Source organism: Cyprinus carpio, chromosome B7 (genome assembly GCF_018340385.1).
Source record: "Cyprinus carpio isolate SPL01 chromosome B7, ASM1834038v1, whole genome shotgun sequence".
NCBI classification, from domain to species: Eukaryota; Metazoa; Chordata; class Actinopteri; order Cypriniformes; family Cyprinidae; genus Cyprinus; species Cyprinus carpio.
In genome coordinates this window covers 4,822,352-4,840,678 of record NC_056603.1, presented here as the reverse complement: position 1 = coordinate 4,840,678, position 18,327 = coordinate 4,822,352, and the positions used below count along the sequence as shown (strand labels likewise).

At 37.1% G+C, this 18,327-nt stretch overlaps 2 protein-coding genes across 2 annotated transcripts; one reads left to right on the top strand and one right to left on the bottom strand.

The window, feature by feature from the left end:
* The first annotated feature begins 7,163 nt into the window (after positions 1 to 7,163).
* cbln11 (cerebellin 11) lies at positions 7,164 to 8,662 on the top strand. Its single transcript, XM_019086110.2, has 3 exons — positions 7,164 to 7,416; positions 7,574 to 7,708; positions 7,826 to 8,662. Exons 1-3 carry the CDS (start codon positions 7,209 to 7,211, stop codon positions 8,122 to 8,124), a joined length of 642 nt encoding a protein of 213 aa, XP_018941655.1. The 5' UTR covers positions 7,164 to 7,208; the 3' UTR covers positions 8,125 to 8,662.
* Positions 8,663 to 10,351: 1,689 nt separating this feature from the next.
* On the bottom strand, positions 10,352 to 13,448 carry LOC109069478 (kelch-like protein 33). The gene is made up of 3 exons (XM_042726813.1): positions 12,250 to 13,448; positions 11,160 to 12,099; positions 10,352 to 11,088 (listed from the first exon to the last, which is right to left on the bottom strand). Exons 1-3 carry the CDS (start codon positions 13,187 to 13,189, stop codon positions 10,905 to 10,907), a joined length of 2,064 nt encoding a protein of 687 aa, XP_042582747.1. The 5' UTR covers positions 13,190 to 13,448; the 3' UTR covers positions 10,352 to 10,904.
* Between the last annotated feature and the right edge of the window lie 4,879 nt (positions 13,449 to 18,327).

Here is an 18,327-nt window from a genome sequence, read left to right as displayed (position 1 = left end):
CAGTGAGATATTTAATATTGTTTACAAGAAGTATTTTTTTATTATTTATTTATTTATTTTTTTATAATATTTGGAAAGGAATTAAAAAAGTCTGTATTTACATTTTGCGCATCTATTTTGACATGCCATATTTTTGTCCCATGCTAGTATCACTGTCAATTGCAGTTTCGGGAGTGAATCACGTATTTATTTGTAGATGTCATTTCCAAAACTTTGGCCCTCTTGGAAGCATGAAAAACTCTGGAGTTTTGAGTGGTGACTTGATTCCAAATTAAACACTTCTGATAGGCCATTGCATTCTAGAGATCAACACAAATGCAAGTGACTGGCTACATTTCTCACTGCTGCAAAAAAAACACTAAAAAAAGGAACATTTTGTGTCTCGAAAATGCAACAGAACATTTGCTAAATCTGTTTTACGAATAATATCATATTACATTATCATTTGAAGGTGTTCTTGCTTTAGTTTCAGGGTGCTTATATTTATATTTGACTTTTTTTTTTTTTACCTATGATTTGACTTTTTTTGTGAAAATTATTTTTGGCGGACCCCCTGCAGTACCGCTGTGGACCCCAGGTTGAAGACCCTTTGGCTAAGACTTTAGAGCTAAATAACGAATGTGAAGATCAGCTGAGATCACTTGAGCTGAGATCAAATGTCTGCGTTCATACTGAGATTTTTGATGGAAGACTTTGGTATCTTGGCAAACCTGAGTACAATATGAGACACTGAGTTTTCTTGTGAAACTCTACATGAGACATGTCTTTTCTCAGGAGAAACATCGGAGGAAAACTTCTCAGATGTTTAGACTTTCCAGACTAAAAAGTCTCAGTTTCCCTTTTAAAATCACTGCCAAAAGAAAAAGTAAAAAAAAAAAAATTGAAGATATTAAAGAAATATTCAATAACTACATGTAGTTACTTTAATTTTGCCCAATATTAAACATATTTAATGTTAACATGAAAACACTAGATCTTGACTATTTGTAACTAGACTAGTGTCGTAGACCTAATAAAAAAAATATATATATATATGTGTGTGTGTGTGTGTGTGTAATTTAATTGAAATTGTACATCAATGAAAAAATTGCTCATTATGACAACACATAAAACTTAATAGAGAGATAATGGACGTCATGAAAATGTGCTGAGAACACTTCCGTAATGTTATCATTTTTCTCATACTGAATTAGTGTAAAAGAGCCTCGTTGTTTTCATGTGCAAAGCAGTGATTTGAACCAGCAGTACCAGCATTTGCACGTTGTCTAATATCTGCTACTTTCGTTTAGTGTTCATTTGTTGTGAGTAGTAACATGAAATGTTTTGTTGACATAGGTTTTCTTTGAGAACGTGAACCTGCTTCATCACGATTGTTCCAACTATCTATACAGCGGTATTTAGTAAACACACCCACATCTTCATCTAACCAATCAGAATGTTGGCATGCAGGTCATGTTTACTGGAACCATCATGCTTTTCATGAGGGCAAAATATGGATGGCCAAAGGATATGTAATTTATAGAGTGGACAGAAGCCAATCAGTTCCATTCCTAGAATTTAGATTTCAAAGAGCACTTGAGTCAACAATCAGAATGGGCCGAAAGAACACAAACTTTTTCCACAGTTTATGCAAGTTTCAAGGAACCGTGTGCCATAAAAAAAAGTTTTTTTATTGAACAGTAAAAGTTTTTACTGTGACCTTTTATTTATTTATTCATTTATTTATTTATTTTGTAATTTATTGGAACACATTGCCCATTTGGGTGGCCTTGTCCACTTTGTGTACTCAGAACTCTTGTGTAAGTGACCATGGGTTCAGAGCATCTTCTCTGTTAACAAGTACAAAGAAAAGTACAACCAAGAAACGATGTGCTGCATGTACAAAACATTTTCTGAAATGACTCAACCTTTCTTAATAAAATGCTGGTGTTTAGTAGCTTATTAATGTTGGACACTATTAACAAGCATACAGATGTTTGTACAAACACAGTTAAAGTCTTAATAGTGCAAATAGATTATAACTATCAGGTTGATGCATGATGATTTTTCTTAATTGTATGTTCATTTTAATGTTACTTGAATAAATACAATGATTTTTCACAGGCTCATTGGTGTACAGCAGCAGTTAACTTCTGACAAATTTCTATTTGTGTTTGATTTTGTTGTATTTTTCAATAGCATGTTCTTCCTAAATTTAACCCCAAACAGAAACACTGTGACTGTACAAAATAAGAATCAGCTTTCTGAAAAGTACACGTCAACTTTGTGGGTTACTGGTATTATGTTGTTTTCTGAAAGGGCGAGCCCTGATGAAAACATGTTTCAGTACCTTGAGTTGGATTCTGAGCAATACGGTTCTTCTAAATATAGCTAAATCTCATGTAATTAATAACATCATTATTTATCACTGAAAATATTTGTTAGCATTCTTGCATAATAATACATGCTTTTTTATGAACTTGATCATATGGAAAAGTTACTTTAAAGAATTTTTTTTTTTAATGTTCAAAAATGTACATTAACTTATTCATGAATACAAATAACATACAAACTTAATGTTTAAGAAGAATGGATGATATTTGATTTGTCCACTAGCCAGTTATCTATTCGATGCTCTCAGTTAGGTCAGTGAAACAAATACATCTCTCTCGGTGCTTAAATGTCTCTTTCGTAGTCATTAGAAGCCCAAGAACTGCTCTATTTCTGTCAAATGTGAAATGACACACCAGATAGTATCTGCAAACAGTGTGTTGGGTAATTTGTTAACAGAATATGAACTGGCCCGTGTATATATAAGTAAAACATTATGAATACAGAGTTTAAAAATAAAGACGGACACCTACACAAAACAGTTTGTGCTGCATCAGAGAACAGCACAAATGTACAGTACCTGCTTTCATTTGAGAAGGTACCGTATGTACTGTGAGTAACCTTTAACTTTTGCAGCAGCACCCTCCGGCGTAGCTTCTGATAATGTCAGACAGACAGGTCCGGTCTCAGAAATGCATTTTGCTGTATTTTGCTTTATTTTACACTGAACCACCTCTCTGAACTGTTTCCTATCTGTGAGCTTTCTCTTGTGTGCCCTCAAACATAAATGTAAATAAGTCTAATCAATTTTCCTAATCAATGGTAAATTAAATTTATTACACAACAGAAATGTGCTCTTATTAATGTTTTATTATCCTTCTAGTTTGTTCGGAAGGAAGGAAGTTTGGAAGGAAGTTCGGAAAGAAGGAAGTTCTGAAGGAAGGAAGGAAAGACGGAAGGAAGGTAGGGAATGAGGTATGTGTGTATTGACAATAATATATTGCTAAAACAAGAGTAAAATCCAGAGAATAACACCATAACACCTGACGGACACTTTTTCATGGAATTTTCAAGAAAATATCTCCACATGGAATGGGAGGAATGCTGGAGAAGAGAGAAAGTGCGCAGGAAAAGGATGATAGGAGGAGAGAAGTTTGAGAAGGAGAACAAGAAGCTAAAATGGATTGTATCCTACAGCGACAGCAGGATAGGAATGAAAAAGTAGGCAGCAAAGGAGAATGAGGGTGATAATGCAGAAGGAGATGAACTACAAAGTTACCCAAGTGAGATCTTCCAGACTCAGGAGGAGTTGAAGATGGAGAACGTCCTCGCAGACCTGATCTCGAGCACCGAGGATGGGCTGAGCCTCCAGGTTCACTCATTTGTCATGGCTGCGGTGAGCTCCATCATCCAGCAAAAGCTCCAAGAGAGGGATGGAGATGAGGAGGAGATCATGCTGAGATTGGGTCCTGAGGTGAATGGTTCTGCTCTGGCTGCAGTGGTGGAGCTCACTTACACTGGGGCCATCACCAGTCTGGACAAAGACGACATGACACAGATTCAGACTGCAGCTGTTAGTCTGGGAGCTCTTCCAAGTGGAGGAAGATGGAGGTAACAAGGAAGAAAAGCTCAGAAAAATCTCAGCGGAAGAGCAAATTAAGGTCAGCCTGCAGTCCACGCAGGACTTATGGGCCAAAAGGGTGGGATGTGATGTAGAACTGGTTGCAGAAGGAGCTGTTTTCTGATCCCATTTGCACAAGAAAGAGTGATGCTTGCCCATGAAAAAGTCAACACAATGCTAGTGTTTGGGTGATTGCCAGTATACTGCCATGTGGTTGCTGATTTGTTTCTTTTAATTTTATTAAATCCATCATTCCAATCTGAATTTTTTTAAAATTTGAATATGAACAGAAATAAAAGGATGACCAATTTTTCTTGACTTCACCAACCTTTTAATTTCATTACATCCATTACATTCCACTCAAACATTATTGAAATCTGGATGCTTTGAAATTCTTTTCCATTGCATCCATTATTTAAAATTTGAATGTTTTGAATGAGATTTTTTTTTTTTTATACCATTTTCTTGTCACTTGTTTCTCAGTGTCTCTCTTTCTCTAACAACACCTGCACGTCTACATTAACAGGTATGACCCTAAGCGAGATCACTGGAAAAGGCTGGCAGATCTTCATGAACTGAGGAGTAACTTTATGCTGGTACTGCTGTCAGAGGAGACTTCAACACAAATCTTGACGGTGTGGAAAAATACTCGCCCGAAACAGATTCCTGGAGGTAAGAGAAGAAAGCAAAACAGAATTAAAGAGAAAATTAATAATTTCTCAAATAAATAACTAAATAATACTTTACAAGAATTAACTGCCTGCCTATTTATTGGGAAAATGTAAATGCAAGAATTGACTGACACCTAGTGGCTCTTAGAAGCACAACAACATACCTTGAAATAAATTATGCTCTTTAGAGAATCATCTGATTTGTCTGGTTCGAGAAAAATGTTGCACTTCCACCTTTGTCTCATTAGTTTCTCCTAAAATTTTGGGGAGAAATAAAACAGAAACAAACAAAGCTATTAAATATGGACTTTTCTGTCCTATGGATCAGCTTCTGCCATCCTTTGGAGCAAGACTTGAGTGGTCATGCTGCCACCGTCTGGGGAGGCGAGATCTTCATCTCAGGAGGCTTCAGCTGCAAGTACGAATGCCTGGTGTCCATGTTCCTCTACCACCCAGAGAGAAGAACCACATACCTCGCTGAGATGACCCACGACCGGGCCCAGCACTGCATGGAAAGCCTGAAAAAAATGTGAAAGATGCCCGGTCCCATCACAGATATACGTGCATGCCTGCTTCATCTGCCTTAACACATCAGAAAATGAGAACAAGATGAACACGTTTGTCAGCTTAAAAATCTAGTGAGATGCCTTGCTGTCTACATAGGGTGCTGCTCTGTAAACTCATAAGTGACTGCTTTAGAATTCAGTATAAGCAGCAAATCTGAGTGTCATAAATAGCGCTCCTTGATGTTCCATTTTAAATAAAGCTATGTCATTGCTACAATTTGATATGTTTATATTTATAGTTTAAAAAAAAATCTTTTGTCAGCTGTCTTGGAATATATATATAGATATATATATATATATATATATAATTTTTTTTTCTTTTTTTTTCACACAGCTTAGCTAGTTAGTTGTGGTGATACCTGGTTCTCTGATATTAAACATAAAATATTCAATCATAAAAATTCAACAAAAATACTGGGGTATTTTATACTGGGGTATTTTAGAGTATATTTCATGGTTGACAATATTTTTACTCTTCGTCTACAAGCATATATTCCTTAATATGTATTTTATGTATTTTTTTTTTTTTTTTTTTTTTTTTTTTTTTTTTTTTTTAGAACCAAATAATGTTGGTGCATCAAATTCCTTTCGCAATATGTCAACATGTCTCCATGTTTCTGAACTGGTTACAGCCGCTTCGCTAATGAATCACTCAGCTCAGTTGAATAATTAGTCAGGTTTGAATTGGCTCATGATTCAGTCTGAATCATTTGAACGGCTCACACACAGTATCGTTTGAAGAGTTAGAAGATACCGAACACAGATAACAAAAACTAGATAAAGTGAAAATTTATAATCCGTTGATTTGATCCGCACCGTTAAATGTTGTCAGTAATGAAGAACGTCTTTGATCAACATCTGATGCTTGTAATCACGACTGAAGGTAGGAGATTTTCCAGTATGAAAACACTACATGAAAAAAGTAAACGTATCACAAAGTAATGTGACATTACCATATGTATACTGAATACTTGCTAGTGTACATATACATTTATAAACTCCATCTTAGCATTGTATTATCATCTGTCATTACTGTTACCAAAGTACTGACACAACAATTATCTGTTACATCAAATAAACACTTTTTTTTTATTTGTTACCCAAAAGAACTTAATGTAAAAAATATTGTTCTCAAAGTCAGCAGGATTGAATGTTGTTACTGTTTTTCTTCCATAATAAGGGTGCCCGGTTTTAGCTGACAGCCCTGTGCACCAGTATTTTAACTGTGTTTACTTCTGTTCAGGGTTATGTCGGATTATAGATCCATAGCATGGATATGCTGTGTTGTTGTATGTGTTGTCTATGTATTTGTTTTCAGAAGTATCCGCAAGTAACAAACTATGTGTCTTTAATATAATTTTGTTTTAAAAATAAAAATGTATAATGACACTTGTATTTTAGTATGAAGTGTTTTGAATTACAGGTTATAAAAAGACACACATCCGTCGCTTACACTGTGAGGTCGGAGCAAAGAATGTTTTAATCTTTAAAATTAAAGATTCAAAGTATTATTCCGCTATGACCTGCAACTGACTGGAATGGAAACTACTGTAGTTATCTCTGAATTTTTACCATGTCATTTATATTCAATTGTTTAACTCTCTCTGTGTCTATCATGTGAATTATGGGAATCCACGGAGATGACTTTTGACATTAAGAAAGGACTTGTAAATAAATATTTAATTGAAACATCTAGATCACAGGATAACTGTTGTATCACATTTATATCTTTTACACCAATATCAAGTGAAAAACTAGTCTGATTTCATAGGATTTAAACATAGGCCTTATATGAGTTGAGTAGTTTGTAGCCTACAGCTGAATCACACACATTCAGTTGTGCAATTCTAGAAACTTTTCTTATCAGTTATTCAAATTTGGGTACTTGCCTTTGTGTGTGTTCTCCTCAGATATAAGCGGTAAATCAGATCAATCTAAAAACTCCAAAAGCTTAATCATTAACCAAGAGCAGCTCTATAAAGATAAGAAGCACAGCGACTGTAGACCTTCACTCTTCTCTTTCGCACACGAGAAACAGTCATGTCTTTATTTCAGCTTTTCTTAATCTCAATATTAAGTTCCTGCATGGCACAGGATGAGGATATTATGACTCCTGTGGTGAATATCTACTCTGAGTTGAAAGAGCTTAAAGCTTCAGTTAACGCACTGACAGTGGATCTGAACACTGCTAAAAATGAACTCGCAGAGCAGAAAAGCTTGATTCAGGAGCTGCAGAAACAGATTAAAGGTACATTCTCTGCTTTGTTTCACATTATTGTGCATGTTTGAACTTTGAACTTGAGTTCGTAACCACAGAAACTACATAGCAATGTTTTGCAACCACTTTAGAATTTTGCATTGTATTTTCTAGATTTATTTACTGCTTAATTTTTCTCCTTTCACAGAGAGCCCTAAAGTGGCATTCAGTGCATCTATGTCAAATACAGCGGATTCACACCGAGGGCCTTTTAGTACGGAGAACAAGCTCATCTTCGATAAAGTCCTGACCAACATTGGCAATGCATATGACCCTGTCACAGGTTTCTGCATTTTAAGTTTGAGTTTTTGTGATTTGAAAAAAATTATAATTTGATCATTGAATTTTTAACATGGTTTAATTTGTAGCATTGAGATATTTACTTATATATCTTTTGCAGGAGTGTTCACAGCACCTGTTAAAGGTGTGTATTACTTCAGGTACTCAGGCTCCGCGTTTTCCTCCCATGATATGGGTCTGAGCATCTTTAAAGGCACGGCACGATTTGTGTCTTCATATGAATATAATTCTGGTGAGCGCAACGACCAAATGTCCAATGGAGCCGTGATGGAGCTGAATGTTGGTGAGGAGGTTCACATGAGGCTGTGGATCAGAACCTGGATCTTTGTGGATCGACGGTACAACTATTCCACTTTCACAGGCTACCTGCTTTACCCTCTGGATTCTACTTCTGTATAATGTGTATGTGTGAATTATTTCATAAAATGTCAAAAAGAACTGTTTAAAAGTCCTGAAAACAGCTTATGTTTCTTTGTTGTGTTAATTATGTATAAATGTAATTAAAAGGTCACTATTTCAGATATAAAGACACGAACAAGAGTCCTCCTTTACACTTCTATTAATTAATTTTCATTCAGGCACATTAACTGGCTATGCAAATGATTACTTGTCATAGACTTCTGTTGTTTTATCTAAAGCCACAAACTAAATGTTTTTTTTGTTTGTTTTTTACTTGAGTATGTTCCTAGAAGGCAACTTGATGGCAGCCTAACAAATTTGTCATCAAAGAACGTTATGTAAATCCACACAAACAAAATAGTAGTCAAATAAATATTCTGGGTTAAATAAAAACGAAGCTTGGTTGAGAGTATTTGTGACACAGAGAAAGTAAGTTCATCTTCAATTTGTAAAAATGAAAACCATGTTGACAATAACGCACTATAAAAAATAAATGAACACAGTATTAAACAATCAGGTGAACCACCTGTTCAAATCATTTCTGACTGCATCTTTTTCCCAAGCTGAACATTGTTTTTTTTTTTCTTTTTAATCTTGCCATGATGTGGAGAAAATGCACAATGCAACAATGTATTTTATTCACAATATACCTCTCTTATTGTCTAAGATGAGCTCTTATATACACAACACAGCAAACAGGCATATAAAAATGTTCTCGCCTCCAGTAGTCACGCTCATGTTCTCCCAGCGTTCTGTTGCAGGATCATAGCGGTGCACTGTTTTGGTATCACTGTAGTCCTCCTGGCAGTATCCTCCGATTACATAGACCTTCCCCTCTAAGACTGCTGATGCTGATCCAACATGTGGCACTGGGAATGGCATAATGGCACTCCAGGAGTTGGCCACAGGATCATAGACCTCACAGGCTAATTGATCTACCAGATGGCCATCAGCTTCACATGAAACCCCTCCAGCCACGTATAAACGGTCACCTAGGGTCTCCATGCAGTGCAGGGCTCTATCATGTGTCATTACAGCAAGGTAAGTGGATCCTCGTTCTGGGTGGTAAAGGGTCATAGACGACAGGCATTGGTACTGACTGTTAAAGCCTCCCGATAGGAAGATTGTGCCGTTCCACACACTGGGCCGCGCCACATCAAAAACATAGAGCGCCTAATAATTGGACAAAAAAACAAAAATAAGAGAAAAAAAAAAACACCCACTAAAAAAAGAACAACAACATCATTCACTTTGAATGGTTCTCAGTAGGTATTAGGAACAGTTTGACTTGCACCGTGCATTTGCAATAGTGTTGTCAAAAGTACAGACTTATGTACCAGTCAGTACAGAAATGTAAAAAATGTGAAACCAGCATTTCCCGTGAGTGTTTTGAGCACTGTTGCTCAAAGGATCAGTCTATGAGCAGATATATTAGGGATTCGTTGATGAATCCACTGATAGACGTGGCTTTCGAACGCTCCTGTGTGTATCTGAGTAAGTGCTCGGTGAAGAACGTGAAGCGATTATCATTGTACATTCCAACCAAACACATACATACCCTCCCTAAAAAAAAATAAATACATATTATGTATATTTACAATTTCAAGCATGGCTGTTGGTTTAAGCTGGTCATGTGCTGGTCCTGAGCAGGAGCTAGTTGCTTAGGACCAGCGCATAAGGACCATCTTAAACCAGCTCATGACTAGCCAAGGTCCAGCTTAACCCAGCTAAAACCAGAAGCCATGCTTCAAAACATACCTAACTAGCATGCTGGTTTTTCAACAGGTTGTTGAAAGCACACTGGCACGTGAACACAATGGCCAATCAGAGGTGTTTAAGAATCCACTCAACAGCATTCAAAATGCTAGCATCATCAACTTTTTTTAAAAGTCAGTACCGACTGGTACCCAAGTCGGTACTTTTGACAACACCTATTTGTGACCTTGGACCACAAAATCAGTCATAAGGGTCATTTTTTTTTTAATTCAGATTTATACTACATCTTTCCAGCTTTCCATTGATGTATGGTTTGTTAGTATAGGACAATATTTGGCCAAGATACAACTATTTGAAAATCTGGAATCTGAGGGTGCAAAAAAATCTAAATACTGAGAAAATCACCTTTAAAGTTGTTCAAATGAAGTCCTTAGCCATATATATTACTAAACAAAAAGTTTTTATATATTTTTGGCATAAATGAAAAATCTATCATTTTGACCTATACAATGTTTGTTAACAATTGTTTTTTTGGGGGGGGGCTATTGCTAAAAATATACCCAAGCGGCTTGAGACTGGTTTTGTGGTCCAGGGTCACATTTGCTATATGTTCTGTGAACTTACATGACTTTGCCAAGTAGGACACCAACTCGCAATCAACATTGTTTGTCCTGTAGCAACATACTTCTGGACTTTGGTTAGAGTAGATGCCTATGACGACTTCGTGTTATAAAGGATAGACATACAGTCTGTCCAGTGGTTTGTAATGTTATTACTTTTCTGTCAGTTGTTGAGGATTGGAAACCACCGCCTTACAACATGGTTTTTATTTGAACAAAAATATGGTGCCTAATCTGACAAAGGTCCATAAACAAATTAAAGTTTAGGTAAGAGTTTGTTTTAGGGGTTTGGCTCTTATACAACATTTAGACATGTGGGTAGTTTCAGGCCTGTGATTATGTTTTAGAACACTGTTCCAGGAAGAACAGCTGATGTTGATCTAGAATCATGCATGCCTTTTATATTCTTCCTGAAATTACAAATGTATTTTTTGTGTTACTCTTTTACTGTACTAACCTCCAAGAATTTGTGTTGGGGCAGTAAACCTCCACACTCTCCATATTGACCTCTGAGTCCCTCTCTCCACCAATTGCATATATTTTGCCATTCAGGACCACTAGAGTGAAGCTGCCTCTTGTCTCATGCATATCGGCCAACCTTTGCCAAAAGTTTTGGATGGGATCGTACCTATATGAAAGATTGAACAGGAGGTCAACAGTGTAAGAGCGCAGTAGATGTGTCCTCATGTTGCATCTTACCTGTAGGTGCAATTCATGGTATCAGCTTTGCCGTAATAATGCCGTCCACCAACTACGTAAAGCTTGCCCCTCATTACTCCAACTCCATGACTGAATCTTGGTTTCTCAGGTAAAGTTCCCAGCATTCTCCACTCTACTTTCTTCACCAATCCAATGTGGTTCTGCAAGGAATTGCTAAACCACATTTCCCTACACAGTCTACGTTTGTCAAAATTATCAGTGATCCTCTCACCACCAACCAGGACTAGAGTGTCTTTAGGCATATAGGCCCTGAAATTTGACTGAACCTCTGAAGAACTGGAACAGAACTCCGCAAGGAGAGAATCGTATAGTTTTTTGGCGCCAATTCTCGGTAAAGATGCTATGGACTTGACTTCTTTGAACTCCTTAAAGGTCATGAGGGGAAACTGAATGGTTCCCATCAGCTCCCTGGCAAGTTTGACCCGCTTTCTGGGACAGGCTTCGATCCAACACATGACTGCTCTGAACACGGGCAACTCAGAGGGAACACAGAGAGAATCACTTTGAAGGTACTTCTTTAGTTTCTCTACAGGGAGATCTTGGAACTTTGGAGTGATGGACACGTCTTGAAAGTGCCTCAAGACAAAGTCATCGGCCAGTGCAAGTAACTCCGCCATTCCATAGGCCTCTGCAAAAGATGCTACGTCTAGGCAACTGTAAGCATCTATTTCTTGTTGCAGGAAGTTAAGGCATAGTGAGAAGGCAGTCTGGAACTGGAATTGCAGAGATGTACAGGTGAGATCAAACACACAGCCCCATCCGAGAGCAAGAGCCCCACTGTAGGTGTAGTGCAGGAGGGCTTCAAACTTGGCGGCCCCGACTAACAGCAGAGACACCAATTCCTGTCTGCTTTCCTTCATACCGCTGGTAAACATGGCTCTAAAGTAGTCGCTGCTGGCAGCCAGGAGTGCTCTGTGAGCTTTATAAAGGTGGGACATACATAAAACTTATAATACATACATAAAGCAGTTTTGCAAATACAGAGGGCCTGAAATTAATACTAAAGCTAGAGAAGTATAGCTTCATGCATAGGAAACTCAAACTTTTGCCATATTTCCAAATCTCTTACCATGAAACACTCTTCCTTCCGCTTCAAGCTCCACGTCACTTCCCATTCTCTGTGTCCATAACTGTCTGATTTGCTGTAGACTCATTTTCATATTTTCCTCAGCAGAAATCTCTTTTCCGTCCACTTTCTTTCCTCTTGCCTTGTCTTCTTCTCTCTCTTCCTCCTCTTTGCAGAGTTCTAGAATTCTTGGAGCTTCCAGGCTGACAGCTGCAGACCAAACACATTCTATATTGCCTTTGTTCAGAATGCCGATGTTCCCTGTATAGGCGAACTCCACCACTGCTGCCAACCCTGAACCATGAACCTCAGGACCCATATACAATGAGATATACTGCTCTTGTTTGGGCTTCTGTTTGAGTCTCGTCTGTATAAGGTAACTGACCGCAGCCAAGACAAAGGAATGAACCTGGAATTGGTATCCATCCTCTGTGAAGAGGGTCAAGTCAGTGAGGACTGAGTACAACATCATGTTCTCAAGAGCCTGGAAGACCGCTCCTGGGTAAGCTGGATCAGAGTATAGCTTCTTGGGATACATGCCGCAATCCTCATCTTCAGAATCTTCAAAACTGCTACTTCCATCATATTCACCATCATTATCATCTTCTTCATCCTCCTCTAACTCTTGATTTATCAGTTCTTGTTCAGAGCTGGAGTCCATCATGTGCTGCTCTTCATCTTTAAATGTTGAACCTCCAAATGTAGTGTTTTTCAGAACCATCAATGTCATCAATACTGATGGAGGCAGTAGCAAAACAGTCCTTTTCATTATCTCTGTCGTATTTATCATAATCTTTATCAGTGCTTTTATCATTTTGTGCACACATGGCAACACAACTGTCACCATTTGCAAAAGTAACAGGTAAACTCCTAATATATTCTTCATTGCCATTAATGTCAACATGTATATTATATCCACTCTTGTCATCATTGACTTCATCATTATTTGTAAGTGAAGCAACTAAACCTTCACTGTTTATGGACATAACAGGTGAACTATTACTATGTTCTTCATTGTTATTTTTGTCATCTTTTTTATCCACATCCTCTTTATCATTATTCGTGCATGCAGCAATTAAACCATCACCGTTTGCGGGCTTAACAGTAAAACTATCACTAAATTCATTGATGTCATCCTCTTCATTACTGGTTTTATCATTACTTATAGTTGAAGTGGATAAACTGTCACTGTTGGCAGATGCAGCAGGAAAACTAACACTATATTTTTTGTCATCATGTTTATCAGCATCATCACTAGCATCATTTGTAAACACATCCACTGAGTTAGTAACAGGAAAACTATTACTGGATACTGCATCAGTGTTATTGTTGTTGTCATATATATTGACATCCTCTTCATCGCTGGCTTTATCATTACTCATAGCAAAAACACTGTCACTGTTTGCAGGCGTAAAAGGAAAACTAACACTACATCCTTCATCGTCATCAAAAGTCTTCTCACTTTCCCTTGCATTTACTTGCTGCTCCTTTGGATCCTCTTCTTTTGTCTGCTCCTCTTCCTCCCCTGAATTCTCTTCACCCTCCTCTTCTTCATTCACATCCATCCATCCAGTGTCGCTGCTTGAATTTTCATCCTCTCTTGATCTCCATGAACTTCTCCACCCTTTCTGGAGACACTGCTGATCTATTGCCATTGTGACTTCAGTTTACTCTGAGAGAATCTTCCTTGTGTTCAAAAACCAGGATATGGTCTATCACATCTGTTTCCTAACTTGTGTTGAATCTCTCTGTTGATGTCGGATCTTGTACTGTAGTCTGGTATGCAAAATAGATCACTGTCTCTTGAGGTCACACAAAACATAACGCTATTTTTACCTCAAGCATTCAATAAGATCACATCTCAAGCCATCTAAGAATGACCTGCTGCTTATAATCCAATCGTGCTATATATTTATGATTTATTGCACAACTCTCTGTTTGCATGACTTGTGTGTATGTAATCAAGTTGTTTCAACATGGATTTGAGGATATGTTTTGTCTGATATCTGATATTGTTTTGCAAACCTTTTGTTATAAACTTCTGATATCAGGACTGACCCTTCTATTTTTTTTTTCATACATGTTTTTGATCTAATTGCGCACAATTTAATTGGCAAAAAAAAAAAAAAAAAAAAATGGGTAACACTTTATTTCGATAGTCCACTTTAGACATTCTACTAACAGTAAGTAACTTTTCAACTAGAGTATTAGTAGACTGTCTGCTAAATATCTTCTAACACTTTCTTTGTCAACTTCTTTGTCAACATACTAACCCTAAACCTACACCTAACACTAACCCTAAACCTACCCTAACAGTCTACTCTGAGAGTAAGTAGACACGTTAACATTGAGAATTAGTTGACATGTAGTTACAAAGTTACTAATCGTTAGTAAAATGTCTAAAGTCGACTATCGAAATAAAGTGTAACCAAAAAATGTTGGTCTGTCATTCCTTTTCCGATGATGTCTCTCATTTTTCACTTGGTTTGGTTACTTAAAAGAGTAAAATAGGCTGTGAAAGTCATTTTGTGTTGACTTTGAGAACATCATGTCTTCCAAACATAAAAGCACATAATCCGACTTATGAAATGTTACTTCTGCTTCATTGTGCTGAAAGCCACAGCACTCAGTCACAAAACACAAAAAAAAACATCTTGAAACAAGTGACCTTTTGCACTGATCCTGTAACAGTAGCCTTTCCACAAAGTCAAGACTGTGCTGGGATAATTTTAAAAGCGTAACTTCTTCGCGGTCCTGCCCTTGACTCCGTCTCTGGCTCCGTTCTGGGCCATAAGAAACTTTGGAGTGTGTGCTGGGAGCATGTGATGCCTTGAGGCATTAGATTCTGATCGTGTCAGTAGAATCATGTTTCTCCTCCACAGCCTGGGAATGTTATTTGGGTCAAGGAGCCCAGAGCACATAGAAACAAGCAATTTACAGACTTGATAGTTGTTGATGCATTATGCCAAAATGATCTGGTTGTTTTTCCATTTGTTTTAATGTTTTGACACTACATGTCAGTTCTGTCTGTTGCATATTGAGATCTTCTAAGGAAGTTAAAAGTATTTTAACCTTTTTATCATAAAATGATTGATGCATATAGAAAATAATAATGCAAACTGTTATATATAGCCTGTCTATATTACATTGTATACATACATGGTTATATGGAGAGAATGAATCCATATAACCATGTATGTGACAAATAAAAACCTTGAATCTATACTGTTCTACATGCAAATATAGCCCAGCTCATGTGTACATTAGGCTTCTCTGTGTCTTTTGTCTGTCCATGTTTGGGAAGTGTGAATGCGCGAGACAGCAGATGGAAACCTGCGGCGCTTTAAGAGCTACAAACAGAGGAGAAAATGTCACTGGCTGCTTTGGACTGGAAACCTGCCGGACATGCCAAGAGGCCACAGAGAGACAGACAGAAAACATGCTCAAGCAAAGACTCTATCAGTGCATGACTAATAAATGCATTAACACCCCAAAAGCATTTGGATATTGGAGCCACACTAAAACTTTACCTTGATGGCAGATGGAATCTATTTAAGAGATTTAAAATGGTAAAACAAATAAAATTTAGAGGATGGATGGACAATTTTTTTATTTTTTTTTTATGATTGCAAACAATTGCTATGTCATTGGTCACCATATGAGCCACTTTGATTCATCAAGCTCATAACCACCCTACTACTGGCCCTGAGAGCTGTCAGTCACGCAGCACTGAGGACACGCCCCTTCTGTTCTGTAATATCCAGCAGTACTTGAGTGATTCATTCTCTCTCGCTCTCAGTGCAAGGACGAGTGCTCGTATATTTAATGACAAACAAACCTCTTCTAAAGCCACAGAAACACCTACAGACCATGAGTAGACTGTGTGATGAAATCAACAAAGAAATAAATAAATAGAGAAAATGCTCATCATTGTGAGCTCTATTATACATCCACATGTATTTTTGCATATTAGGCACTAAATGCTGAGTGTGTTTGATCACATTAGATTACATCAAGAGAAAGTACAAATAATATATATTTTTAATGACGATGCAAAAAAAAAAAAATCTGGACTTCATCTAGACTTCATTTTCTCATAAGCAAAATATAATTTATTGTTTATTTCAGTTTTATGTTGAAATATGACATGTAAACTGTGTGATTTTATTAAATCATTTAGTTTTTAAGAGAAAAATGAGACACTTAGACTTTGTGTCAAACTATAATTTTAATTGTCTTAAAATCTAGACAGACTCATTTTACAATACCATTTTCACAGGGAAAATACATCAAATAAAAAGGAAAATAAGCATTAAGCAAATATGAATAAATGTGAAATCTAAAATAAGCTGGAATGAGGGACAGATGCAGAATGTTAGCTGATTGTTGCTGCGATTAAAAACACTCCTAAACATGCAGCTGATAAACATGGGCTTATGAACGAATGATGAGGGGTTATGGGAAACGTTTGTCTGAACTCGTCTGACCTGACTCACGCTTGTGCTTCTGTCAGTGAATATTGCGTCTGGAGACAATGAGTCAAATGAGTCACTGTCTGTGAAATACCGCAGTCGCCTTAACAGCGCGCCAGTGTGAGACAAACAACAGCCCTTTCCACAGAGGAACAAATCCATGAGCGATACGATGAAGAGTCAGGAACAGATGAAAGACGGCAAAAGCAAGAGGAATAGAAACGCTTACGAGCTTATTTACACCAAAAAGAGTTTGTAAAAAGATTGATGCTTGCATAGATTCAGCCCACATGTGGCAGTGGGCCTTTGGCCCCGATGTGCTTCTCTCCCACACACACACACACACACACACACACACAGCATGAAGAATTAGATAACAGCTCTATTTCTGATGACACTGAGATACGGTGCAGAGGTTCAACAGACATGAGGAGCGATTCACTTCATGATAATGTGGATCTGAGCTGCTTTTACTGATGTTCAAGTCAACATAAAAGCCTCTTTCCTCATCTTATTGTCCACGCTTTTTATCTTTCATTTAATTTTCTTCGTCTCTGAAATGACTTTCTTTTACACTTGACATCAAGGCTGTCAGATAGATATTCAGCTGCTTTCTAAAGTCTTTGTGAAGTCATTCAATGCTTGTTAATGTACTAAAGGTTTTGGCAGTAATAGCAGATGAGGGTGAACATGACCTTCCATGTTCCAGGTCAAAAAAACCTCTTCAGACTCACTGAACACCCACTTTACACCATCACATCAAACTCTGATGAATAAAATCAAGTCCTGCTCTAAGAAGTAAAACAGACTGTGAATGCATTTCATGTCAACTGTAAAAACTGCAAAAAGAAACGCATTTATGTTGAAATCTGATTAATCATACAACAAAGATCTTTCAAGTAGCACATGCAGGGGTGTTAAAGTACCTCATTACACTTCATTATTATACTTAAGTATTCATTTGGGAATACACTCTTTGATTGAGAGATTTTGAAACTGAAACTTTTACTCAGTTACTTATCTCAAAGGGAGAAACAACTCCACATTTCAAAGAAACAAGTGCATTATTATTTAAATATTTCCTATTGTACAAAATATAAGCCTATAGTGTTTTTATCTTACTAAGCTGTTAAGCCAATCAAATTGAGCTCTTGTGCTTTTTTTTTTGAACAATCAATGACATCCATTTCAATGTGAAATGTAATTGAACACAATTGCAGTCATTTGTCCTTGCGAAGAGATGCCTTAGTTAATATATATCTATATCTATATTTATCTATCTATATCTATATATACTTTGTTTAAATACGGTTAAATGTGGAAACATCTTTTTGACACAGTATTCCCTCACCTAAGTACAGTATCACTGTAATTTTACACCCCCGGTCACGTTGTGCATCCAAATGTGCTTTTTTGTCAATAAACTGAATGTCTTTGGTGTCCAACAGCTACAGGAGCCCATTTACACCACATAAAATAATGTCATAATTGTGACATAAAAAATTTAAATAATGCCATACTAAGCCATAATTTTGCAGGAAATAATGACTTTATCTCATAATTTTGACTTATATCATAATGACCTAGTATGTCATTGTTTTTTTGTGTA

Coding starts and splice junctions, on each gene's coding strand:
- LOC109069478 (XM_042726813.1), bottom strand. CDS start 13,189: ATGATGAAGTCAATGATGACAAGAGTGGATATAATATACATGTTGACA. Junction 12,100..12,249: donor GGAAGGAAGAGTGTTTCATG/GTAAGAGATTTG, acceptor ACCTTTATAAAG/CTCACAGAGCACTCCTGGCT. Junction 11,089..11,159: donor ACCATGAATTGCACCTACAG/GTAAGATGCAAC, acceptor TCTTTCATATAG/GTACGATCCCATCCAAAACT.
- cbln11 (XM_019086110.2), top strand. CDS start 7,209: ATGTCTTTATTTCAGCTTTTCTTAATCTCAATATTAAGTTCCTGCATG. Junction 7,417..7,573: donor GCTGCAGAAACAGATTAAAG/GTACATTCTCTG, acceptor CTCCTTTCACAG/AGAGCCCTAAAGTGGCATTC. Junction 7,709..7,825: donor TGCATATGACCCTGTCACAG/GTTTCTGCATTT, acceptor TATCTTTTGCAG/GAGTGTTCACAGCACCTGTT.